The following is a 26848-nucleotide window of genomic DNA, read 5'->3' as shown; positions in this document are numbered from 1 at the left end:
CCCTATAATCCTAGCTACTCAGGAGGCTGACAACTGAGGATCACAGACTGGAGCCAGTCCTCGCAGGCAAGTTCATGAGACTCTTACCTCCAATTATCCACAAAAATCAGAAGTAGAGCTCTTACTCAAGTGGTAGAACCCTAGCTTTGAGCACAAAAGCTCAGACAGTGCCCAGGTCCAGAGTTCAAGTCCCAGGACTAACCTAAATTTTTTTTTAAACACACACACACACACACACACACACACACACTTTAGTTTCTAAGTAGAGGTCAGGAAACTGTGTGGTGTGTGTGTGTGTGTGTGTATGTATGTGTGTGTGTGTATGTGTGTGTATATTCGCGTACACCCTCATGCGTTTGCACGCACCAGTCCTGGGGCTTGAACTCAGGGCCTGGACATCAATGCTGAGCTTTTTCACTCAAGGCTAGTACTCTACCACTTTAGCTACAGCTCTACCCCTGACTTCTTGGTGGTTAATTGGAGATAAGAGTCTCATGGACATTCTTGCCAGGCCTTGTTTTGAATCAAAATCCTCAGATCTCAGCTCCTGAGTAGATAGGATTACAAGCCTGAGCCACCAACACCTTGCAGTATGATTTTTTTTTTCCTGTTGGTCTTGGGGCTTGAACTCAGAGCCTGGGCCCTGCCCCTGAACTTTATTTATTTATTATTTATTTGCTTAAGGCTAGCATTCTGCCACTTGAGCCCCAGCTCCACTTCCTTTTTTTTGGAGGGAGTACTTAATTGGAGATAAGAGTCTTGTAGACTTTCCTGCCTTGCCTGGCTTCAAACCCTCGTCCTCAGATCTTAGCCTCCTGAGTTGCTAGGATTATAAGCATGAGTCACTGGTGCTGGGCAGGAAATTTCTTTTTTTCTTTTCTTTCTTTCTTTTTTCTTTTTTTCCTGTCGGTAGGTCATGAGGCTTAAATTTAGGGCCTGGGCACTGTCCCTGAACTCTATTACTTAAGGCCAGTGCTCTAGTGCTTTGAGCCACAGTGCCACATCCGGTTTTCTGGTGATTATTTGGAAAAAAAAGAGTCTCATGGACTTTTCCTGCCTGGGCTGGCTTTGAACCACAAGCCTCAGATTTCAGCCTCCTGTGTTGCTAGAATTAAAGTTGTGAGCCACCAACACCCGGCTATGTAATATCTTTTTAAAGCACTATAATTGTTAAATATTACAGGTTTTGTGGGCCATATAGGATACCTGTTGCATATTCTTGGTTTTTTTATTACCTTTTATTATAGTGACCAAAAAAAAATGGATGTTATTCTTAGCTCCCAAGATGTACCAAAAACAAAACAAAAACAAAAAACAAGCTGTAAGCCAGATTTGGCATGTGGGACAGTTTGCCAGCCCCTACCCTTAGCAGTTCAGCTAGTCTAGAGAGCCATAATACCCTGGATAAGAACTGGTAAAGCATTTTCTTCCCATTTCAATAGACAGTATTTTAAATGGTCAGAGGAGTTACACTTTTGTGCTCCTCCCCTAAGGGTATCCTCCTTTATTTATTTATTTTTTTGCAGGGGGAGGGTATCCTCCTTTAGTCTGACTGTGTGTGTAAAGGCCTAGATTCCTGTATAGGTGATCATGTCCAATTATATTTTAGATCTAGCTTCCACGTAGGAGAGAAAACTTGCACTATTTGTAAATGGTAAAGCTTTTAAGATGATAAACATTGAGCAGTTCACATCTAGATTTTTTTATAGAAAAAATGCTTTTATTATGTTATACCTGGTTCTTAAATTTGAGTTGTATGAAACTTTTCTTTCTCTCTTAGTCATCTGTCTATTTTAAACATTCTTATGAAGACTGGCTGGAAAACAATGGCCTGAGCATCTCCCCTTTTCACATAAGATGGCAAACTGCAGTTTTCAATCGTGCCTTTTACAGCTGGGGACGGCGGAAAGCGAGGATGCTTTATCAGTGGTACTTTTGATCTTTTCTTTTTGGTTTAAATTAGTCATTGGGATCATCAGAGATTACTTGTTAAATTAACCTTTATATCATTTCATTTTGATCTATGAAGTTTTAAGATATTGACAGTAGAAAAACTTTTTGGTTTTTAGCTGAGCTCTCACCTACATTCCCAGCTACAAGGAAGGCAGAGATCAAGAGGATCACATTTCTAGGCCAGCCTGGGGGGCAGGAAGATTAGCAAACTCATCCCAGGGCTGGAAATGCAGCTTAGTGGTAGAGTGCTTGCCTAGCTTGCTTGAAGCCCTGGGTTTGATTCCTCAGTACCACATGCACAGAAAAAGCTGGAAGTGGCACTGTGGCTCAAGTGGTAGAGTGCCAGCCTTGAGCAAAAGAAACTCAGGGACAGTGCCTAGGCCCTGAGTTCAAGCCCAAGGACTGGCAATTTAAGTAAGTAAGTAAATAAAAGAATTCATCCCATGGGAAGTATAAATAAAAGGAATGTGGTCCAGGCCAGCCTGGGCAAAATGTGCAAGACCCTGCCAGAGAAATAACTGAAGAAAAAAAGACTGGGAGCTGTGATTGCAGTGGTAGAGTGCCTGCTTAGCATGTGAAGCCCTGGGTTGAAACCCCAATACCACCCCAAAAAAAAACATACTTTTTTTCATACAGCTTTTTTTGCCAGTCCTGGGGCTTGAACCCAGGGCCTGGGCACTATCCCTGAGCTCCTTTTGCTAAAGCTACCACTCTACCACTTGAACCACAATGCCACTTTTAGCTTTTTCTGTTTATGTAGTACTGAGGAAACGAACCCAGGACTTCATGCATGCTAGACAAACACTCTACCACTAAGCCACATTCCCAGCCCATTCATACAGCTTTATTGTGTGAGTGCTGGTCCTGAGGCTTGAACTTAGGGCCTGGGCAATGTCCCTGAGGTTTTTTGCTCAAGGCTAATAGAAAACCACTTGAGCCACAGCACCACTTCCAGCTTTTTCTGTTACTAATTGGAGATAAAAGTCTCATGGACTTTCCTGCCTGGACTGACTTTGATGCACAATCCTCAGATGTCAGCCTCCTGAGTAGCTAGGATTACATGTGTGAGCCACCATCAACTAGTTCAAAGCTTTTTTTTCTTTAAGTGTATGTACCAGGTGGCCTCCCATTCTCATTGGCTTTTTCACTGAAGTCTTGTGCTCTGTCACTTGAGCCATACCTCCACTTCAAGCTTTTTCACTGCCTAATTGAACATAAGAATCTCATAGACTTTTTCTGTCCAGTCTAGCTTTGAACCTTAAACTTCAGATCTCAGCCTCCTGAGTAGCTAGAATTATAGATGTGAGCCACCAGTGCCAAACTGAGGAGAAACTTTTTTTTTTTTTTGGAGGGAGGAATGACAGTCAACTTCTTGGGGTATCAGAAAAATTGTAACTTATTAGAATTGATTATAAAGAAACTAGTTGACATACTTAGATAGTAAAAAAAAAGAGGCAAATTTATTGAATTGTTTTGCCATTATGTTGAAGCTATGAAATGCAGCTGGTCAATGAGTTTATTAGCTCATGCATTCTGAAAGATTGTACATTGACATGTTGGTTTTCTTTTCCACTTGACAGGTTCAATTTTGGAATGGTGTTTGGTGTGGTTGCCATGTTCAGTTCTTTTTTTCTCCTTGGAAAAACGCTGATGCAGACTTTGTCACAGATGATGGCTGACTCTCCCTCTTATTCTTCCTCCTCTTCCTCTTCCTCCTCCTCCTCCTCTTCTTCTTTCTCATCTTCTTCCTCTTCCTCCTCCTCCTCCTCCTCTTCCTCCTCTGCCTCTCTTCACAATGAGCAGGTGTTGCAAGTTGTGGTAAGTACTTTCTTTTTGCTTCAAATAGCTTCGTTGAAATAATTTTGTAGATAAAAAACATGTTTCTCACTAATATAACTACTATCTATAGTATATGAACATGAAAATAAAAGTCACGACTTTTATTTAAAACTGTAATTACGAAATTAAATCTTAAACACTGGGTGAGCTCTCAGCATCTTCCTTTGTTCAGTTCCTCTCTTTTGTAGGATAAATTGTTATATCTTCTTGCTTATATTTTATTGTAATGAAAGCTTGACTGAATTAAAGCCTCCAAAACTTAAAAAAAGTCACATTTTTTTAAATTGCCTGTTTAAACAACAAAAAAAGCATTGATAAGCAGCAGGAATGATTGCATTATTTAGTAGTGGTGGTCATAATACTTGCACAAAACAAATGGGCCATCGTCAAGACCAGCAATTGCACAACTCTTTGAATTAATATTGTCTTTTTTATGTGCTGGTAGTGGGGATTGAACTCAGAGCCTTGTGCTCTTGCTTGGCTTTTTCAGTCAAAACTAAAGTTCTACCACTTGAGGTATACCTCTACTTCCAGCTTTTTATTGGTTAATTCGAGATAAGTGTCTCATGGATTTGTTTGCTAGGGCTGGTTTGAGCCACAATCTTCAGATCTCAGCTTCCTGAATAGTTAGGATTATAGCATGAGCCACCAACCCTTGACCTGGTGTTGTCTTCTTTTTTTAAATTTTTTTTTTTGGTCGGTTGTGGGGCTTGAATTCTGGGATTGGGTGCTGTCCATGTGCTCTTCAGCTCAAGGCGAGTGCTCTACCACTTGAGCTACAGCCCCACTTCTGGTTTTCTAGTGGTTTATTAGAGATAAGAGTCTCATGGAGTTTCCTGCCCGGGCTGACTTTGAACCGTGTTCCTCAGATCTCAGCCTCCTGAGTAGCTAGGATTATAGGCGTAAGCCACCGGTGCCCGGCTCCCGTTGTCTTCTTAAGATATGAAATGATTGTTACATTTGAGGAATAATCATGCTGATTTAAGATCTCTATATCAATAAATTGCATTTTAATCCCATACAGTGTTCCTTTGTGCTTATTATAATTTTAAGAATCTTAACAATATCCATTTAATTCACTTAAAAACTGGAGATATAGTTCAGCAGTGTAGCATTTTTAATTTTTTTTTGCCCATCCTAGGGCTTGAACTCTGGACCTGGGTCCTGTCTCTAAGCCTCTTTGTGCTCAAGGCTAATGCTCTACCACTTGAGCTACAGTGCTACTTTGAGCCTTTTCTGATTAGTTTTATTGGAGGTAAGAGTCTCACAGATTTTCCTGCCCAGGCTGGCTTCAAATGGCGATCCTCAGATCTCAGCCTCCTAGTAGCTAAGAGTACAGGCATGAGTCATCAGTGCCTGGCAATTATTTTTATTTTAAAGCATGCATATACTTTATTTTTTCCAGAACTTGGAAGGAAGTTTGATGTTGGCTCACTTTTATTTCACATTTTTACACCTATAGTTCTCATTGCAGAAGTCATTGCTGTTGTATTTTTTAAAATATTCTTATTAATGGGATAGATTTTTATGGGTTGGCAGCAGATTTTTAAAGAATTTGTCTCATTGTGGCCTCTGCTAGACTGAGTGATTATAGGAAAATGTAGCAGACATAGAACTCTTCAAGAAAGGGCTGGGAAGGTAGCTCAGTGGTAGAGCGCTTGCCTTGCATGCCTGAGGCCCTGGATTCCATTCCTCAGCACCACATAAGCAAAAAGAAAAAAGCCGGAAGTGGTGCTGCGGCTCAAGTGGTAGAGTGCTAGCCTTGAGCTGAAGAGCTGAGGGACAGCACCCAGACCCAGAGTTCAGGCCCCATGACCAGACCCAAAAAAATAAAAACAAAAACAAAAAAAAGAACTCTTCAAGAAAATGTAAAGCCAGGAGCTGGTGGCTCATGCATATAATCCTAGCTTCTCAGGAGGCTGAAATCCGAGTATTGTGGTTTGAAGCCAGCCTAGGAAGCAAAGTCCATGATATTCTTAACTCCAATTAGCCACCAACAACAATAAAAAACTAGCTGAAGTGGAGCTGTGGCTCAAGTGGTAGAGCATTAGCCTTGAACAAAAAAAGCTCAAGGACAGCGTCTTAGTTCAAGCCCCAGGACTAGCACAAAAAAGAAGGAAAGAAAATATAAGTAATTTTGACGTGTATCTATGAGGGGAAACCCTGAACAGAAGTGTTGGCAAGAGAGCCAGATGGTAGCTGGGAAAGAAGCTGGGAGATACAAATGTGGCCTATCTTAGTAATGATCATTCTAGGAAGTTTTATTTTTACCTACAGGTAACAGTTCTGTGCAAACTGGTCCAAATATGAGGGGACTGTTTCAGAGGGCAGTTAGAATAATTTATGTTAGAAATTATAAGGTCTAAACAAAATTAATGGCAAGGGTAGTGAAGGGAACAGATTCAAGTGGGCTCTTAGAGCAGAGTTCTCAGACCTAGTAATTAATTGAGTAAGAGGCTGCAGGAAGAAGCAAGAGTTGATGATGAGTCTCAGGTTATACGGGAGGTTTTTGTTCACTAAGAAAGAGTATAGGAGGGAAGGAAGCCAGTTTGAAGGAAATATGATCGTTGAAATATCTGCCTGCTAGAATTAGAATGACAAAATGTTATGTAGACCACAAATGCTTTTTCCCTTTGCTTTTCAGTTTATTCTTAGTACTCACAAAAATACTATCAGGCAAGCTGTGCTTTGGAACCATTAAAAAGTCAGCAACTCTCGAGTCCACTATGCATATTTATGTATGATTTTAAGCATATTATGTCTCCTGACTTCGATGTACGCCTTAGTAGCTTAAAGAACATATTTTCTTTTTACGCAGTAAGTCCCTACAGCCTTGTTCAGTATTCATTCTCAGAACCCAAGCGCTTTGTGTTGTTGAGAGAATTCTGTGTTCAGTATTCTGGTACATCTAATACCCTGTGTGATCATGGCAGAGACAGATGGTAATCTTGTACTGTTGCCAGTAAATAAGACCTACCATCTGTTGGACTAGTCACACACTGAAATTCTTACCTTATCTCATTCATTTTAACATCTAAGACAAAGAGAAGGAACAAACACTGTATGGGATCCAGCTTACAGATTTATTTGAAATAAAGGTAAAGTGACCAGTATATTTTGTGAGACAGAGAATTAATCTTAAGTATGTAAACTGAGAGGTGAGAGACGGGAAAAGTGCTGAGCTGACCAGATGCCTGCCAACATGGCGCTGCAGCAGCTCTGTAGAACAAGGGATACTGATGTGTGTGGAAAGCTGGCTCAGTAGAGTATCTGTACAAAGAATTCCGGGCCAGGCACCAGTGGCTCACGCCTGTAATCCTAGGTACTCAGGAGGCTGAGATCTGAGGATCTTTTCCTGCCTGGGAAGGAAGAGTCCATGAGACTCTTATGTCCACTTAACCACAAAAATGCTGGAAGTAGAAAGCTGAAGGACAGCTTCCAGGCCTTGAGTTCAAGCTCCAGGGCCAGAAGGAAAGGAAGAAAGGAAAGAAAGAAAAGAGAAAGAAAGAAAGGAGGGAGGGAGGGAGAGAGAGAAGGAAGGAAAGAAAGGAAGGAAAGAAATTCCAGCTAGGTGCCAATGGCTCACACCTGTAATCGTAACTGCACAGGAGACTGAGATCTGAGAATCACGGTTAGCCCAGGTGGAAAAAAATAGTCTGTAAGACTCTTATCTCTAACTATCCTTCCCACCCCAAAAAGCCAAAAGTGTAACTGTGGCTCAAAATGGTAGAGCACTACTCTTGAACAAAAAAAAAAGCTGAGGGAAAGCACCCAGGCCCCGAGTTCAAGCCCCAGTATGGCAGAAAAAAAATGATGATTACAAAAACTAGTTTAAGGGCCAGAGAATAGACAGTTGGAATCAATGGAATGTAAAAAACAATCCAAGAAGCATTCTGTGAAGTCTTTTCTTTGGTTAAAAGGTAAAATTCCTCTGGAGTGCAGCACAAAAGTCAACTGTGACTGTGTTAGAATTAAGTGTGACTCATGAAAGATCTTAAGAGGAAAAGAAATCAAAATGCTGTTTATATGAACACATAAAACTAAAGTGAAACAGGGACTATTTTCATGAAACAGTACCACCTTTATTATTTATTTTTGATTTCTAATGATGTTATTTTTAGAGTAGTTTTTGGCTCATATCAAAATTAAGAAGACAGCACAGAGATATCCTGTGCATCTCCCTCCAGCCCCCACACGCTGCTTCCATCACTACCACCAATCACCCACCACAGTGGTGAAAGTGTTACAAATGATCAACCTGGGCTGGTCAGTTACCGCCACCCGAAATCCATAGTTTACGCTGAAGTTCCCTCTTGGTGAGGTAGGAAATTATATTTATTGATAAATCCGAAGCTTTTTATATATCAAGAACTAACAAAATATGATGACAAGGCAAGAACACTGAGCAAAATGTTTGTAACACATACTACAAAGGACCAATACTGTTACTTTTAAGTGATTTTATAAACTAGTGAGAAAAAGGTGAATATTTTAGTAGGAAAAAAAAAGAGTCATAAATAGGCAACTCAAAAGACCAAAAAAATAGACAAAAATGTACAGGAAAAGTTCAGCTTTACTAATGATCATAAGAAATTTCAGTCAAATTGCAGATTTGAATAAAATATACTTACTTAAGGGTACAGAAGTGTCTATTTTTAGAGAACACTTAGATGATGAAGAACAAATTTCTTTAAAGTTTGTGTAACAAAAGAATTTATTGCTGGGCACAGGTGGCTCACACCTGTAATCCTAGCTACTCTGGAGGCTGAGATCTGAGCATGATGGTTCAAAGCCAGTCCAGGCAGGAAAAGTCCATGAGTCATATCTCCGATTACCAGAAAACCGTAAGTAGCACTTTTGCTCAAAGTGGTAGAGCAAAAAAAGCTCAAGGACAGCACCCAGGCCTTCAGTTCAAGCCCCATGACCACCACCACCACCACCAGCAACAAGAAGAAAAAGAATGAATTATCTTCTCTGTGAGGCATAATGTTAAGCATTGAACAAAGATTAGGCCATTGATATGCCAAGTAGTTTACAATACTACTTTGTTTGAATTTATTCAGCAGGTGCTCTATCACTTGAGCAATCCCACAAGACCTCTGTTTTTAGTTACCTTGTAAACAGTCTGTTTTTGCCCAGAGTTGACCATCTATAACTTGATACTCTGGATTTCAGCTTCCCAAGTAGCTAGGATTACAGGCATGTACTACTCTGTCCTTCTGTTTCTTCTTTTTTTCATTTTATTAATAAGGAAGGTGGAGTATTACAGGAATTTATTACACGAAATATAATTATATATATACACATATACATATATATGTACAAATGCATATATCAAGATCAGAAACATTAAAAAAAATTAGACTGTATTCTCACAATTCACACCTATAATCCTAGCTAAGGACGCTGAATAATCAGAGGACCACAGTTCAAAGTAAGCAAGCCCAGGCAGAAAATCCTCAAGATCCTCTAAAACCATCAAAATCCAGTCTGGGGGCATAGCTCAAGTGGTAGAGTGCTACCCAAACAAGCAAGCCCAGAGGGCAAGGCCATGGATTCAAACCCTGCTACCTGCAAAAACAAAAACAAAAAAAACAAACCTGGTAATTACTGCCATATTGTGTCTCTGAACAGGTTCCTGGTATCAATTTACCCGTCAATCAGCTGACCTATTTCTTTGCTGCTGTCCTCATTAGTGGTGTTGTACATGAAATTGGACATGGGATAGCAGCTATTCGGTAATGATACTTACCTTTTCCTTTTCTTTTCCTTAAAAGGTTTTCACTTAAGGTTTATTACTAAAATTTGCTATATTTGGTAAATATTCTTCATTCTGTAGAATTGCCCAGAATACACCCATCATCTATTACTGTGAAGTGGCTATGCTTTTATAGAAAAGATTAATATGCTGATAAATACACTCAATCATGTGCACATCTGTGGTCCGAGTCTTCCTCTCCTTTGCCAGCATGATTATAGCCATGGGGAGCTTCAAAGTTTTTCATCTAGTTTTGAAGTTCCTTTTTATTTTTATTTTTTTGTGCCAGTACTGTGGCTTGAACTCAGGGCCTTGGTACTGTCCCCAGGCTCTTTTTGTTCAAGGCTAGCATTCTTGCCACTTGAGCCACAGCTCTACTTTCAGCATTTTGTGGTTAAGTAGAAGTAAGAGTCTCCTGGACTTTTCCTGCCCAGGTAGGAAAAGATCCTCAGATCTCAGCCTCCTGAGTAGCTAGGATTACAGGCATGAGCTACCAGTGCTCTACTAGAAATTCTCTCTTTTTTTTTTCAGTTTTTGAACTTGAACTCAGAGCCTAGGCTCTGTCCCTGAGTCTCTTTGTGCTCAAGGCTAATGCTCTAGCATTGAGCTACAGTGCCACTTCCATTGGAATTCTTTTTAATTCAATAATCTTTTTTGGTGTGTGTGGGAGAGTCGTGGGGCTTGTCTGGGCCTGGGCGCTGTCCGTCAGCTCTTCAGATCAAGGCTAGCACTCTATCACTTGAGCCACAGTGCCACTTCCAGTTTTCTGGTGGTTTTATTGGAGGTAAGAGTCTCACAGACTTTCCTGCCTGGGCTGGCTCTGAACTGTGATCCTCAGATCTCAACCTCCTTAGTAGTTAGGATTATATGTGTGAAGTATCAGAGCCCGGCTTTAATAATCTTTATTCTTTAGATTTGGAGAGGGTGGCAGGAAGTTGCCTTGTGGTCCAAGGTGGCCTGGATCTCATAACCCTTCTACTTCCACCTCCCAAGTACTGGGATTACTGAAGTGCACACCATACCTGGCATATCTTAGTACTTTCCTTGGCGTATCAGTTAAAAATAACTTCCTGCCCTCCTGTTCATGTCTTGTACCAGCTAGACAAATAAAACTCAAAGTGTTGGGCTTAACAAATATAGGATGAAATCTAGGACTTATTTTGAAGATCATTACTTGTTTTTGGTGTTGACTCTCCAGATATGTTATTCTATAGTTATTCCTGACTAGCTACGATGGAAAGTGGGTGAGAGGCATCATAAGTTCCCAGCTGCCTCAGTGATAATTATGGTCATTATCAGAAACATTCTGACAAGACTGTGTTTTACCCTTGGGAATCAGAGTAAAGACAAAGCACTGTTATAATGGAGCGGATTTAGTCACCTACTACTTTCCAGTTGCTTATGAACAATAATCTACCTACTGGTAATAAGCCCTCATCTTAACAGAACAAATAATGTTATGTAATTGTATGTGCTCATTTTATCTCTTTTACCATTGCCTCCATGTCTTTACTCTTGTGGACTTTTGGATTTCACATGCATATGGAACTTTTTTTGTGTGGTACTGGGGTTAGAACTCAAGGAGTCCCACTTGCTAAGCAAGTATTCTACTACTTGAGCCACACTACAGCCTTGGAAGCTTTTTTTTTTCTTTTTGTTTGGTACTGCTTCTTGGGCTTGAACTCAGGACCTTAAGCTCTACGTCAGCTTTCTGGTTCATGCTTGACACTACTACTGAAGTCTTGCTGGATTTTTGGTGGTTAAATGAGATAAGAATCTCTTGGATTTGTATGTCCAGACTGGCTTTGAACTGGGATCCTCAAAATCTCAATCTCCTGAGTAGCTAGGGTATAGGTGTGAGCCACCAGCACCTGGATGAAAACAATTTTAGTAACAGTTTAATTGTTAAATAAATTGATTAATTTTTTAATAGAATCTCATTGCCAAAATCATGGTATTCAGTATATACTATGTAGAAAACAAGCTATGTAACTTGTGGGCAAGGACAGAAGGGGGAAACTGGGGGAAAGTAATGAAGGGGTGACATTATCCAAAAGAGAAATGTACGCATTACCTGAATTGTGAAATGGTAATCCCTCTTTATAACACCTTAATAATAACAATAAAATTATCTTTTAAAAAATCTTATTGCCAGCTGGGTCTCGATGGCTCCCGCCTGTAATCCTAGCTACTCAGGAGGCTGAGATCTCAGAATCACGGTTCAAAGCCAGCCCGGGCAAGAAAAGTCATGAGATTCTTATCTCCAGAAAACCGGAACTGGAGCTGTGGCTCAAGTGGTAGAGCGCTAGCCTTGTGCTGAAGGGCTGAGGGACAGTGTTCAGGCCCAGAGTTCAAGCACCATGACTGCCAAAAAAAATCTCACTGCCAACAAAAAGTAAGCTGCATAATTGTCTTAAAAATTTGGTATGAAGCCTGGTGCCGGTGGTTCATGCCTGTAATCAAAGCCAGCCCAGGCAGGAAAGCCTGTGAGATTCTTATCTCCAATTAACCACTTAGAAAACGAAGTGGTGCTGTGGCTCAAGTGGTAGAGCACTAGCCTTGAGCTGAAGAGCTGAGGGACAGTACCCAGGCCCAAAGTTCAACCTCATAACCAACAACAACAAAAAAAATTAGTATGAACATGCTCAGAAGGATGGACAGCTAACAGCTTATTTTGGGGTGAAGGGAAGACAATGTTATTAACTAAATGTTGAGCAAGGGCATCATACATGGTGAGAGCTAGCCATGTATAAACATTAATGGGAAAGATCCTAGCTTGAACAGGAGTAAACTTTTCTGTTAAATAATCCTTTGTCTTTATGTGACTATATGAAAATTTATTTTTGCTTGAAAAAAATTTAGTATGAAGATTTTTTTTGCATAGCTGTTTGCTCTCGTGAAACTATTCAATGTATTGTGTATTTTAAGAAAGGAAGTGATAAAAAATGAAGAGGAAGGAAGGGATGGTAGAGGAAAAACAAAGGAGGAGGTAACAATGCTCGATAGGAAATGTACTCATTACCTTACTCATGTAACTGTAACCTCTCCATACATTATCTTTACAATAATATATATGTATAGATATATATATATATAGATATAATTTAAAAAGTAATTGTAGCCGAGTGCCGCTGGTTTGCACCTGTAAACCTAGCTACTCAGGAGGCTGAGATCTAAGGATCACAGGTCAAAGCCAGCCAGGCAAGAAAGTCCATGAGACTCTTTTTTTTAATTGTAAAAATACCATACAGAGGAGTTACAATTACGTGGGCAAGATAATGAGTACATTTCTTTATTTTTTTTTTTTAATTTAATTTTATTTTATTTGAGAACATACTGTAGTATAGGTATGAGTCAAGCGGAAAAAGTCAGAGAATGTGATGTTAGGAAAACGAACCCTCAAATATGTATTTTAATGTTTTTGTTTCTTTCATGCATGTGTTTCTAACGCATTTATAAGATGAGTACATTTCTTATCAAGCATTGTTGCCTCCTCCTTTGTTTCCCTTTCCTATCCCTTCCCATCTCCCCCTCCCCCCCCACCAAAGTTGTAAAGTTCGTTTTCCACATAACGACTTGTACATCTCATTGTTGCAATGGATCCACGTGTATCCCTATTTAAACGATTTGTTTTTTCCCTTCCCCTCCACAAATTATACCAACATCAAATACAGTGAAAGCAGGGGTTATATCGTGGGGGAGGTCCATGAGACTCTTATCTCTAATAAACCACTCAGAAAACCAGAATTGGAGCTGTGGCTCAAGTGGTAGAGCACTAGCCTTGAACTGAAGAGCTGAGAGTCAGTGCCCAGGCCCAGAGTTCAAGCTCCATGACCGACAAAAAAAAAAAAAATTATTTTAAAGACAGTCTGAATATTGCATTTGTGTGTGTGCGTGCACGCGCATGCACACACTGGTTCTGGAGCTTGAATTCAGGGCCTGGGCACTGTCCCTGAGCTTAAGAGTCTCATGGACTTTTCTGCCAGATCTGGCGTTAAATTGGGAGCCTCAGATCTGTCTCCTGAGTAGCTATGATTACAGGCCTGAGCCACCAGCACCCAGCTGTGACTATTGCATTTTAAAACATACTAATCTTTTTTTTTCTTTTTGCCAGTCCTGGGGGCTTGAACTCAGGGCCTGGGCACTGTCCCTGAGCTTCTTTTGCTCAAGGCTAGCACTCTACCACTTGAGCCACAGCGCCACTTCCTGCTTTTTCTGTGAATGCTGTACCCAGGGCTTCATTCATGCTAAGGAGGCACTCTACCACTAAGCCACATTCCCAACCCAAACAAACTAATCTTTAAAACAACTTAAGAATACACTTAGATAAAACTCCATTATTATTTGTAACACATAAGACAAATAGTATTAGATAATTTACTTGGATCATACGTTTGTGTCCTCTGAAGATAGTTCATGCTAAATCATAAAAATGTTTATAATTTCTTACAGAAGTACTCATCATTTTATGTATGTCCAGTTTCAGTTATCAACTCGCATATTACCTTTTAAAGTTTTTGAAGTTATAAGTCTATTCCAGAATATTATGAAATTTTCTTTTAGAGACAAATCCATGTTGTACAATTTAAAAATTATGATATATAATGTACACGCAATGTTTTAACTGGAAATACACTTTGTTTTTAAGCAAGAATTTGAATTGCAGTGGACTTTAACATTACATACATTGTTACTTTGACAAATGCAGTAGTATTAATAAATGCCTTTTTCTTATATAATTTCTTAGGGAACAAGTTCGATTTAATGGCTTTGGGATTTTTCTCTTCATTATTTATCCTGGAGCATTCGTTGATCTATTCACCACCCATTTGCAGCTTATATCACCGGTCCAACAGCTAAGGATATTTTGTGCAGGTAAGAGACTTAATCATTTTTTCAGACTTAATATTTTATCTAATGTTTATCTGTATATTTGGTTTTGGTTTTCCATGGTTAGTGTATATGGAAAATACATTAAATATGACAACCTCTTATCATTTGGTTAATTTATAAAATTTTCCTCAAAAGTAGTACGATATAATAATCTACATTCCAGTTTCTTCTTTAAAAATAATATAAGCCAGGTGCCGATGGTTCACTCCTCACGATTTGAAGCCAGTTAACAAGTGAAAACCCAGGAGTGGATCTCTGGCTCAAATGGTGAAGCATTAGCCTTCAACACAAAAGCTCAGGAACAGTGCCCTGGCTCTGAGTTCAGGCGGGCCCTAGGACTGACACCAAAAAAAAAGAAAAGAGGAGAAACAGAAGAAGAAAAGAAACAAACCCTCAGTTTGAATTAATCCCCATGCTGGGATTAAGGTTTAAGGCCAGGCCAGGCAAAAAGTTAGTGAGATCCCAACCTAGTCAACAAGCCATGTGCAATGGGATGCACCTATGCTTCCAAGCTATGTGGGAGACATATGTAGGACATAGTAAAGGATTGGACCCAGCCAGAAAGCCTAAGACCATAGCTGAAAAATTACTGAAACAGAAGTCTGGCTCAAGTGGTAAAACATTTACTGACCAAACAGAGAACCTACCTTCAAGCCTCAGTATTGCTCCAAAAACATATCCCAAATGTGTGATGTATAATATAAATCTATCTAACTGGGTGCTGGTGGCTCACTCCTGTAATCCTAGCTGTGCAAGAGGCTGAGATCTGAGGATTTGATTTGAAGCCAACCCAGAGAGGAATGTTTGTGAGATTTTGTTTTGTTTGTTTTTGTCGGTCGTGGTTCCTGAACTCTGGGCCTGGGTGCTGTCGCTCAGCTCTTCAGCTCAAGGCTAGAACTCTAACACTTGAGTCACAACACCACTTCCAGCTTTTTCTGCTTATGTAGTGCCGAGGAATTGAACCCAGGGCCTCATGCATGCAAGGCAAGTGCTCTACCACTGAGCCACCTTCCCAGACCTTGTTTGTGAGACTTTTTATCTCCAATTAACTACCAAAAAGAAGCTGGAAGTAGAAGTGTGGCTGCAGTGCTAGCCTTGAACAAAAAGAGTTCAGAGATAGATCCCAGGCCCTGAGTTCAAGACCCAGGACCAGCACATACATATATACATGCATGCATGCATACATGAATGCCTGATATCAGTGGCTCACACCTGTAATTCTAGCTACTCAGAAGGCTGAGCTCTCAGGGTAAACAAAGTCTGTGAAACTCTTATCTCCAGTTAGCCACCAGAAAGCCAGTGTGGCTCAAGTGATAGAGCCCTAGCCTTGAGTGAAAAAGCTCAAGGAAAATGCTCACGCCTTGAGTTCAAGCCCTAGTACTGGTTCAAAAAAAGGGAAGATCTATCTATCAAAAATTACTCAGAAAGATTGAAAGTAAAATGATAAGTAAAACATAATGGAAATGTGAGTAATAATAAGACTTAAACATTAAGTTGGAAATAGAGTGTTACTTAGTAATGATACAGAATATATCCAGTGTGAAAACTAATAATTGTGCATATTACTGTAACCAGGACAAAAAGCTGTAACAAGAGGTAAAAGCACAAAGAAGAGAGGCTGGGAAAGTGGCTTAGTGGTAGAATGCTTGCCTTGCATGTATGAAGCCCTGGGTTCCATTCCTCAGTACCACATAAACAGAAAAAGCCAGACGTGGTGCTATGGCTCAAGAGGTAGAGTGCTAGCATTGAGCAAAAGAAGCTCAGGGACAGTGCCCAGGCCCTGAGTTCAAGCCCCAGGACAGGCAAAAAAAAGTACAGAGGAGCAGAAATGTAATAAAGGTTATTATATATATATATATGTATGTATGTATGTATGTATGTATGTATATACACACACATATATATTTTTTAAAATTTTTTGCTAGTCATGGGAGCTGACAGCTCTTCAGTTCAAGGCTAGTGCCCTACCACTTGAGCCACAGCACCACTTTTGGCTTTTTTCTGCTTATGTGGTGCTGAGGAATCGAACCCAGTACCTCCTGCATGTGAGGCAATACTCTATACTGAGTCAACTTCCCAGCCCAGATAAGTATATTTAAAAGGTTATGGAGAGCTGGGAAAGTGGCTTAGTTGTAGATTGCTTACCTAGCATACGTGAAGCCCTGAGTTCAGTTCCTCAGTTCCACATACACAAAAAAACCAGAAGTGGTGCTGTGGCTCAAGTGGTAGAGGGCTACAGTTGAGCAAAAGAAGCTCAGAGACAATGCCCAGCCTCCGAGTTTAAGCCCTAGAACTAGTTTGTTTGTTTTTTTTAAAGGTTATGGCATCTCAAATTAGTGAGGTTAAAAAAATAGCTAAGGTCCGGTGCCTGTGACTCACACCTGTAATCCTAGCTACTCAGAAAGCTGAGATCTGAGGATCACGGTTCAAAGCCAGCCTAGTCAGGAAAGTCCATGAGACTCTTATCTCCCAGTTAACCATCAAAGAAAAGCATAATGGGTTTTTTAAAATAATTTTTATTGAGATTAACTGATTATATATTTCACAAATTTCACAGTTTTGTGAGATAGTGATACTTTAAAGTCACAAATACATTTTAACCTTCACAAGGCAAATTGTCATTATCGTGGTATATAACATTTGTGAATTCTATGAGCTTTGACAATACAACTATTTCTTCCACATCAGGTGATATGTACATTTCTTTCCTTTTGCTAAGTGTAAGCTGTTCCCTTTTTTCCTCTCATTCCCTCCCATGGCTGCCTTTGAGTTGCTTAATTCATTTTCATCAATGTCCAGTGCAGCTGATGGGCCCTCTGTTGTATATTTTCCCGTTTCCCTCTGATTCTGTGTCCTCCTCCTAGCTTCCCTCAGATGTGCATATGTATATACCATATATGTGGTCAAGAACATGGAGTCCTTTAGAAATGATACGACAAATCGTGTGAATGTCCTGTTTCTTGAGTCCTGTTTACTTTTTCATATCTCCTTGCATTTTGGATTTAACATCCACATATCAGGGAGACCATGTGCCGTATGTGTCTCTGCTTTTGGCTCACCTCACTCAAAATGATTTGTTTTAGTTCCATCCATTTCCCTGCAAATGCCATTATTCTGTCCTTTCTAATGGCTGCATAATATTCCATTGTATATAGGTACCACAATTTTTGGATCCATTCATCTGTCGTGGGGCATCTGGGTTATTTCCATATCTTGGCTATTGTGAACAGTGCTGCAATGAACATCGAGGTGCATGTAGCCTTGTATCCTGGTTCCTGTTGCTCAGGGTAGATGCCTAGGAGTGGTATGGCTGGGTCATAGGGGAGGTCTATGTTTAATTTTCTAAAGTACTCTAGACTGCTTTCCAAAGTGATTGTATTAGTGTACATTCCTACCAGCAGTGCAGTAGGGTTCCTCTTTCTCTGCATCCCTTCCTGCATTTGTCATTGGCTGAATTTAGGATGTGGGCCTTTCTGACTGGGGTAAGGTGGTATCTCAGGGTTGTTTTTATTTGCGTTTCCTTTACAGCCAGGGATGGTGAACATTTCCTCATGTGTTTCTTTGCCACTTTTATCTCTTCCAAAAAGTCTCTCTTTAGCTCCCTTGCCCATTTCATGATTGGTTTGATAGATTTGGGAGGGATTAGTTTCTTGAGTTAATTCCTTGTACATTATGGATATTAGGCCCTTGTCTGATATATTTCTAGTAAATATTTTTTTCCCAATTAGTTGGCTGCCTTTCTAGTTTGGTAGCTATGTCTTTAGCTGTGCAGACTTCTTATTTCAAGATAGTCCCATTTTGTCGAGTCTGTCTCCAATTTGTTGTGACCCTGGGACTCTGTTCAGGAAATTCCTGCCTGTGCCTTTAAGGTCTGTCCAGCAGTAGTTTCAGTTTCTGGAATTGTCCCTCCACGGTTGTTTCTTTTGCCTAGAATTGCTTTGGGTATTCTAGGTTTTTTGTTGTTTCATATGAATTTTTGGATTGTTTTCTTTATTTCAGTAAAGAATGTCATTGGGATTTTGATGAGAATTGCATTGAATTTGTATATCATATTTGGTAGTATGGCCATTTTCACTCTGCCTATCAAAGAACATGGAAGGTCTTTCCATTTCCTGGTGTCTTCTATGATTTCTTTCTTTAGGCTTTTGTAGTTTTCTCTAAATACTTTCTTTACAACTTTGCTTAGGTTAATTCCTAGATATTTTTTTGAGGTTATTGTGAATGGGGTTGTTTCCTTGATTTCCCTTTCTGCTTGTACATTGTTGGTGTACAGAAGCCAACTGATTTTTGTGGGTTGATTTTGTATCCTGCTACTTTGCCAAAGTGGTTTATAAGCTCTAGGAGTTTGGGAGTAGAGTTTGTGGGATCGTTAAGGTATAATATCATGTCATCTGCAAATAGGGATAGTTTAATTTCTCCCTTCCCTATGCAGATCCCTTTAATGTCCTTTTCTTGCCTTATTGCACTGGCTAAGGATTCCAGAATTATATTGAAGAGGAGTGGAGAGAGTGGGCATCCTTACCTTGTTCCTGATTTTAGGAGAATTGTAGGTTTTTCCCATTTAGTATAATATTGGCTATTGGTCTGTTGTATATGGCTTTTATTGTTGTAAGGAATGTTCCTTCTACTCCTATTTTATCCAGAGCTTTTAATGTGAATGAATGTTGTATTTTATGAAAAGCCTTTTCCACATCAATGGAGATAATCATGGGGTTCTTGTCCTTGGATCTGTTGATATGATGGATTACATTTATTGATTTATGTAGGTTAAGCCATCCCTGCATCATTGAGATGAAGCCTACTTGGTCATAATGTATGATTTTTTTCATGTTTCTGGATTCTGTTAGCTAAGATTTTATTGAGGAGCTTTGCATCTGTATTCACCAAAGAGATTGGTCTGTAGTTCTCTTATTTGGTTGGGTTTTTGCCTCATTTGGGGATGAGTGTGATATCGACTTTATAAAATGATCTTGGGATTGCTCCCTCTGTTTCTGTTTCTTGGAAGAGCTTGAGAATATGGGTATTAGTTCCTCTTTAAAGGTATTATAGAATTCTGTAGTGAATCCATCTGTTCCTGGGCTTTTCCTTGTTGACAGACTTCTGATTGCTTCATCTATCTCATTGTAAGTTATTGGCTTATTTAACTGATTTATTTCTTTTTGGTTCAGTTTGGGCAATTTGTATTTCTATAAAAATTCATCCATTTCTTCTAGGTCTCCCTTCCTTAGTGTAGATTCTGGAAATAGTTCTTTATAATTGTTTGGAAGTCTTGGGTGTTTGTTGTAATTTTTCTTTTCTTTTTTTTTTTAATTTTTTTTTGGGGTCCAGTCGTGGGGCCTGAACTCTGGGCCTGGGCGCTATCCCTCAGCTCTTCAGCTCAAGGCTAGCGCTCTACCACTTGAGCCACAGCGCCACTTCCGGCTTTTTTCTTTTTGCTTATGTGGTGCTGAGGAATCGAACCCAGGGCCTCAGGCATGCAAGGCAAGCACTCTACCACTGAGCCACCTTCCCAGCCCCTGTTGTAATTTTTCTTGTGCATCCCTGATCTTATTGATTTGGGTCTCCTCTCTTCTTGGTTAATCTTGCCAGAGGTCCACCAATTTTATTGATTTTTTTTAAAAACCCAGATATTTGTTTTATTAATTTTATTTGTAGTTTTCTTAGTCTCTGTATAGTTAATTTCAGCTCGTATTTTGGTTATCTCACTCCATCTAATAACTTTGAGTTGTTTTTTCTTGCTTTTCTAGCAGCTTTAGTTGCATAGTGAGATTATTTCCTTGGTCTGTTTCTATTTTCTTTCTGGGTCTAGTTGCGGAGCCTGAACTCTGGACCTGGGCGCTGTCCCTCAGCTCTTCAGCTCAAGGCTAGCACTCTACCACTTGAGCCACAGCTCCACTTCCGGCTTTTTTTTTCTTTTTGCTTATGTGGTGCTGAGGAATCGAACCCAGGGCTTCAGGCATGCAAGGCAAGCGCTCTACCACTGAGCCACCTTCCCAGTTATTCTAGAGAAGTGCATTGGATTTCCTGTCATTTTCCTGCTTTCCAAAGATTTCTTCTTTCCTTTCCTCCTGTGCTTACTGTTGGTCTTTTAGTGATATATTTCTGATGTGAATCCCTGTTCTTGATTGTAATCTTCAGATTGTAATCCCTCTCTTAATATTCTTTGAGGGCTGGCTAATGTTCATGAATTCATTTAGTTTTTCTTTACAATTAAAAATTTTAGTTTCTCAGGCTGGGAAGGTGGCTCAGTGGTAGAGTGCTTGCCTTGCATGCATGAGGCCCTGGGTTTGATTCCTCAGCACCACATAAATAGAAAAGCCATCAGTGGTGCTGTGGCTCAAGTGGTAGAGCGCTAGCCTTGAGCTGAAGAGCTGAGGGACAGTGCACAGTCCCAGAGTTCAAGCCCCATGACTGACCAAAATTTTTTTTTAGTATCTCTGTCAAATGTGAATGCTCGCTTCACTGGGTATACCAGTCTGGGTTGGCAGCTACTGGTTCTCAGCGTTCGAATGGTACTTTTCCTTCATTTCTGTGTGGAGAGATCTACAGTGGTTCTGATTTTTCCCATTGTAGTATAGTTCCCTCTTTGTTTTTGCTTACAAGATTGCTTTTTATTGTTCAGATCTAGCGTGTTTACTATGATGTTCCTAGAAGTGTTCCTCTTGGGATCCTGTTTGCTAGGTGTTCTGTATGCTTCTGTTATGTAGGTAAGGTTTTCTCTTTTAAGATTGGGAAAATTTTCAGTGATAATCTTATTGAATAAGTGTTGTATCCCTATGTTCTGGTATTCCTCACCTTTGTTGACCCCAATTATACAAAGGTTAAATTTCTTGGCACTGTCTGCTTGTTCATGGACTTCCCTTTGGCATATTTTGAGTGCTTTTTCCATATCTGTGACTTTTTTTTCCGATTGCTGCATGTTGTCTTAAGTACCTGATACTCTATTTTCCATTTCATTCACTCTAATAACTATGGCTTTCATTATGGTTTGCATGGAGGAAATTTATGATTTCTATGTTTCTCAAAGTTGTTGTTTTTTTGGGGGGGGTCCGGTCGTGGGGCCTTAACTCTGGGCCTGGGCACTGTCCCTCAGCTCTTCAGCTCAAGGCTAGCGCTCTACCTCTTGAGCCACAGTGCCACTTCCGGCTTTTTTCTTTTTGCTTATGTGGTGCTGAGGAATCGAAGCCAGGGCCTCATGCATACAAGGCAAGCGCTCTACCACTGAGCCACCTTCCCAGCCCCTGTTTCTCAAAGTATTAATTTTGTCTTTTAAAGCGGTGTATACTGCATCTATTTTTGAGTGCATCTCTTTTTTGAAGTTCTGGATCTTTTTTGATAATTCATTTCTTTGTTCTTTAAATTTCTGATACATTTCTCACTTTAAATCTTGAGCCATTGACTTAATCGACTCTTGGATGTAGCGTTTGTCTTCCATTTCTTTTTTACTTTCACTGGAGTTCTTCCCTGGGTGGCTGCTGGCCTTTGGGGATGGTTTTCTGTCTTAGCTGCTGATGAATCTTGTAATTTTTCGCTGTGATTTTCGAATGGGGATTCGGGGATTGTTGGAGAAGAATCCCAAACTCTGACTGTTTTGGTCAATAGGTGGCTGCCTTTGCTTGGTTCTGGGTTGGTTACTGGATCAATTGTTGAAGCCTGATCTCAGCCCTAGGCAGGCTGAGACTTGGCCTGGTCTCAGTTCCGTTGGGGAAGGGCTCACCTCCAGCTGCTAACCTGACCCACTTATGGTTCACTCTTGTTAGATTCTGGTGGGCAGACACACTCCACCCTCTGCTGGTTGTTGCACTCAGTTCTTGACTTCAGTCAGGGACAGGTGGATTATGCAGCTCCGGCCTGGGACACACAGGTGGGGGCTCTTTCAGCCACTTGCTGGAGTCCACAGGCAGTTCCCGCCTTCAGCCAAGGACTGGCAGCATAGGCTGCTTGTGTTCCCCCCCAGGAGCACTCTTGGCAATACCTGGTGGGCTGGATGTATTCCACCAGTTGCTGAAGCCCTCTCACAATTCCTGACTTAAGGCCTGCGGGAGGGGTTGTCAAATTCAGCCAGGGACTTGTAGACATGGGTTGCTGCCAGTCTCCTGCCCAGGACACACAAGTTAGATGTACTCCTCCCACTGCTGGCTGCTGGGGCCTATGGGCCAGTGGTTCCCAACTTTAGCCAGGGACCAGCCGCGTTCGCGCTCCCTCCCAGAGGGGGTGTTCTTGGTCAAGCCTGGCAGGCTGGGTGTGCTCTGCCAGTTGTTGGGGCGCTTGCATAGTTCCATTGGGACCAATAGGCAAGGTGGTAGTGGGTGGGTCGGGGTCAAGCTCTGGGAGTTACCACCAGTACCAGTCTCCCATAGCTGGGGGGTGGGGGTGATGGTGTCCCCTGTGGGGTACTCACTTATCCTGGAACTGGTTGGGTGCTGTGGCAGATCGATGTTTCTGTGCTCTGTAGGTCATTGGTCGCCACCATGTTCTGCATTCCATTGAGATGATCGTGGGCTGGGCCAGGTAGTGGTGGGGGCTCTGGGTCTGGGTTTCATGGTACCTTGTGTATGGTTTGGGTCTCTATTCACACTGTTCATGTCCATGAGAATCTTCTGCACTGGGGTTCTACAGACCGCTGTCGTTCTGGGGCCCCCAGTGGCTGCGAACTGGGCCACTTTGGCAGCTTAGTGCAGAGCCGTGCGGCCAGCAAGGAGTAGAGGAGGGGTCCTCACACTTTTCTGTCATTGTACAGGTTCTGAAGTTTTTTCCTTTTCTTTTTTCACTTGCTGTGTTTCTCTGAGTGTTTGCCTTTTTGCTATTGTTGGTCTCTTGGGGAAATGGAGCATTGGAACTCAAAACTATTTGGTTGGAGAAAGCTGTGGTGTTTCCCTACTGTTCCGTCACCATCTTGGGTCTCCCCCTTGGAACTGTGTTATATGTGGTAGAGCCCTAGCCTTGAGCAAAACAGCTCAAGAACAACTGGGCTTCAGTAACTCACACCTAATCCTAGCTACTTAGGAGGCAGAGATCTGAAGATTGAAGTTTGAAGCCAGTCTGGATAGGGAAGTCTGTGAGACATATCTCCAAATAACCCCCCAAAAAGAAAGCCAAAAATGGAGCTGTGGCTCAAGTGTTAAAGTGCTATCTTTGAGCAAAAAAGCTCCAGGACGGTACCCAAGCTCTGAGTTTAATCCCCAAGATGGGCAACAACGACGAAAACTAAATCAACATCTCAAGGTGCCTGTGGCTTACCCCTGAAATCCTAGTTACATAGGAGGGGGAGATCTGAGGATGACAGTTCAAGGCCAGCCCAGGCAAGAAAGGCCAAGAAGCTCTTACCTCCAATTACCTACTATGAAACTGGAAGTAGCATTGTAGCCCAAGTGATAGAGTGCTAGCTAGCCTTGAGTGTAAAAGCTAAGGGACAGCGCCTAACTCCTGAGTTCAAGCCCTACAACTGAAAAGAGGAAAACAAAAGGACACCTATACCATATAGGTATAAGAAAATTCATTTTGGGGTTGGGAATGTGGCTTAGTGTTAGAGTGCTTGCCTTGCATACATGAAGCCCTGGGTTCAATTCCTCAGTACCACATACACAGAAAAAGCCAAAAGTGGTGCTGTGGCTCACTTGGTAGAGGGCTAACCTTGAGCAAAAGAAGTTTAGGGACAGTACCCAGGCGCAAAGTCCAAACCCCAGGACTGGGGGGAAAAAAGAAAATTCATTTTTAAGGATCTGTAAAGCTGGGCACTGGTGGTTCACACCAGTAATTCTAGCTACTCAGGTGTCTGAGATCTGAGGATCATGGTTTGAAAGCAGCCTGGGCAGGAACGTCTGTGAGATTCTTCCCTCCAATTAACTACCAAAAAAGTGGAAGGGATGCTTTGGCTCAAGGGATAGACCACCAGCCTTCAGTGAAAAACCCACCAAGAGCATGAGGCACCTGAGTTCAAACCTCAGGACCAGCATGAAACAAAAAAGTCCATGTATTAGTTCCCAAAGAAGACTTCAATACACTGGTAAGAACTTAAGATAAAACTTCCTAAAATTGAGAAATTTATATTATATAACTTTTTCCTTTGTTTTAAAATTATAATTTCATTAAAAGTAAAGATCACTTTGTTTCTCTGGGTCTGACTTAATGTAATTTTTTCCAATATCAAGATGCATTGTATTCATAAGCGGCTTTGTTATATGGCCTCTCCTTTGTACAACTACATGTGTGTATATATAAATAAAAATTTTATGTTTATTTATTTTTTGTCGGTCGTGGAGCTTGAACTCTGGGCCTGGACACTGTCCCTCGGCTCTTCAGCTCAAGGTGAGCACTCTACCACTTGAGCCATAGAGCCACTTTCCAATTAACTGGTGGTTAATTGGAGATAAGAGTCTCACAGACTTTCCTGCCCGGGCTGGCTTTGAACCATGATCCTCACATCTCAGCCTCCTGAGTAGTTAGGATTACAGGTGTGAGTCACTGGTGCCCAGCTTTAAATACAGGCTTTTTTGTTTGCTTGTTTTTTGGTTGGTCACGGGGCCTGAACTCTGGGCATGGGCACTGCCCCTCAACTCTTGAGCTTAAGGCAAGGGCTCTACCACTTGAACCACAAGCACCACTTCTGACTTTTTCTGCTTATGTGGTGTTGATGAATCGAATCCAGGGCCTCATGCATGCAAGGCAAGCACTCTACCAATAAGTCCGTTGAACAATCAACAGGATATATAAAGAACTATAAACCAATTGAGAAGTGATAGTAGCCAGGCACTGGTGATCCAACACCTGTAATCCTATACATTCAGGAGGCTGAGATCTGAGGATCCTGGTTTTTAAGTCTGCCCAAGTAGAAAAATCCAAGAAATTCTCATATGAAGTTAACTATCAAAAAACTAGAAGAGGAGTGTGGCTTAAGTGGTAGAAAACCAGCCTTGAGTCAAAGAACCAAGTGAAAGCTTGAGGCTCAGAATTCAAGAACCGGTAGTGACACACACAAACACAATCATAGACACACACAATTTATGAGAATATAGGCAAGGGCTGGGAAAGTGGCTTAGTGGCAGTGCTTGCCTCGCATGTATGAAGCCCTGGGTTCGATTCCTCCATACCACATACACAGAAAAAGCCAGAAGTGGTGCTATGGCTCACGTGGTAGAGTGCTAGCCTTGAGCAAAAGAAGCTCAGGAACAGTGCCCAGACCCTGAGTTCAAGCCCCAGGACTAGCAAAAACTATATATATATATATATATATATATATATATATATAGGCAAAATGATGAAGTAATTAGTAAGGATATAGACAGAAAATAGAACTGTGAAATCCTAGAGTTCTTTAAAGGAAAAAAAAGATTACACAGCTGGGTGCTTGTAGCTCACACCTGTAATCCTAGCTATTCTGGATGTTAAGATCTGAGGATCTGGGTTTGAAGCCAGCCTGAGCAGGAAAGTCCATGAGACTCTTACCGTAATAAACTACTCAGAAAAGGCCAGAAGTGGCACTGTGGATCAAGTGGTAGAGCACTAGCTAGCCTTGAGCAAAAGCAGCTCAGGGACAGCACCAGCCCCTGAGTTCAAGCCCTAGGACCACCCTCCCCCCCACAAATAAAAGGTTAAATAATAACAAAAAGCATCTATATACAGAATTACCAGTCGTATTAGAGAATAACCAGTGAAATAAATAAAATGAAAATATTTAAATGTTCTTTGTTCATTAATTAATTCCAGAGTGGGTAGATTGAAAACAAAATCTAAACAGCCCAATAATTACAAGGGGGGAAATCTAAGAGAGTTGATGAGGGATGCCCTGAAAGTTACATAGGTAGAATTCTCTAAAATCTTGAATGAAAAATCTTTTTAAGCTGGGTGCCAGTGACTCATTCCTGTAATCCTAGCTACTCAGAAGGCTGAGGTTTGAGGATCATGGTTCAAAAACAGCCTAGGCAGGAAAGTCCATGAGACTCTTATCCAAATAACCACCAGAAAATTAGAAGTGGCAAATGTGACTTAAGTGGTAGAGTGCTAGCCTTGAGCTGAAGAGTTCAGGAGCAGCACCCAGGCCTAGAGTTCAAGCCCCATGTCTGCAAAAAAAAAAATCTTTTTATATCTAATACGTTATTTCACATATACTTCCCAAATTACAGGAAGAAGGAATTTGAGGGGTTTTTTAGCCTAGGCTAGCTTTGAACTCTTGATTGTGTCCTGCTTTAGCTCCCTAGTGCTAGGATTATAGGCATGTGCCATTCCAGTGAAAACTAACATTTAGAGGTAGAGAGAGTACTAACGTTTGAACTCTGGGCCTCAAGTTTGCTAGTCAGGACTCTTACCTCTGAGGCAGTCGTGTGTGTGTGTGTGTGTGTGTGTGTGTGTGTTGCTTTGATTTGGTATTTTTTGCTTTTGTTTGTTTTGCTTGTTTTGGGGCAAGTT

General features: G+C 41.0%; 1 protein-coding gene across 2 annotated transcripts in view; it reads left to right on the top strand.

Annotated features, from left to right (window-relative positions):
* Positions 1-26848, top strand: part of Mbtps2 (membrane bound transcription factor peptidase, site 2) — a 69617-nt gene that overhangs the window by 5175 nt on the left and 37594 nt on the right. For both annotated transcript variants that reach the window (XR_006145971.1, XM_042670180.1), the window contains exons 2-5: positions 1781-1929; positions 3534-3771; positions 9427-9530; positions 14298-14425. Coding sequence is in view for 1 of the 2 variants with exons in the window: in XM_042670180.1 (XP_042526114.1) it covers positions 1781-1929; positions 3534-3771; positions 9427-9530; positions 14298-14425 (619 nt within the window). In the remaining variant the exon portion in view is untranslated. The remainder of the gene's footprint in view (positions 1-1780; positions 1930-3533; positions 3772-9426; positions 9531-14297; positions 14426-26848) is intronic.

The sequence above is a fragment of the Dipodomys spectabilis genome, unplaced genomic scaffold (assembly GCF_019054845.1).
Source record: "Dipodomys spectabilis isolate Male_0828 unplaced genomic scaffold, ASM1905484v1 ptg000526l, whole genome shotgun sequence".
In the NCBI taxonomy this organism is placed as follows: Eukaryota; Metazoa; Chordata; class Mammalia; order Rodentia; family Heteromyidae; genus Dipodomys; species Dipodomys spectabilis.
This window is presented reverse-complemented; position numbering and strand designations above follow the sequence as displayed.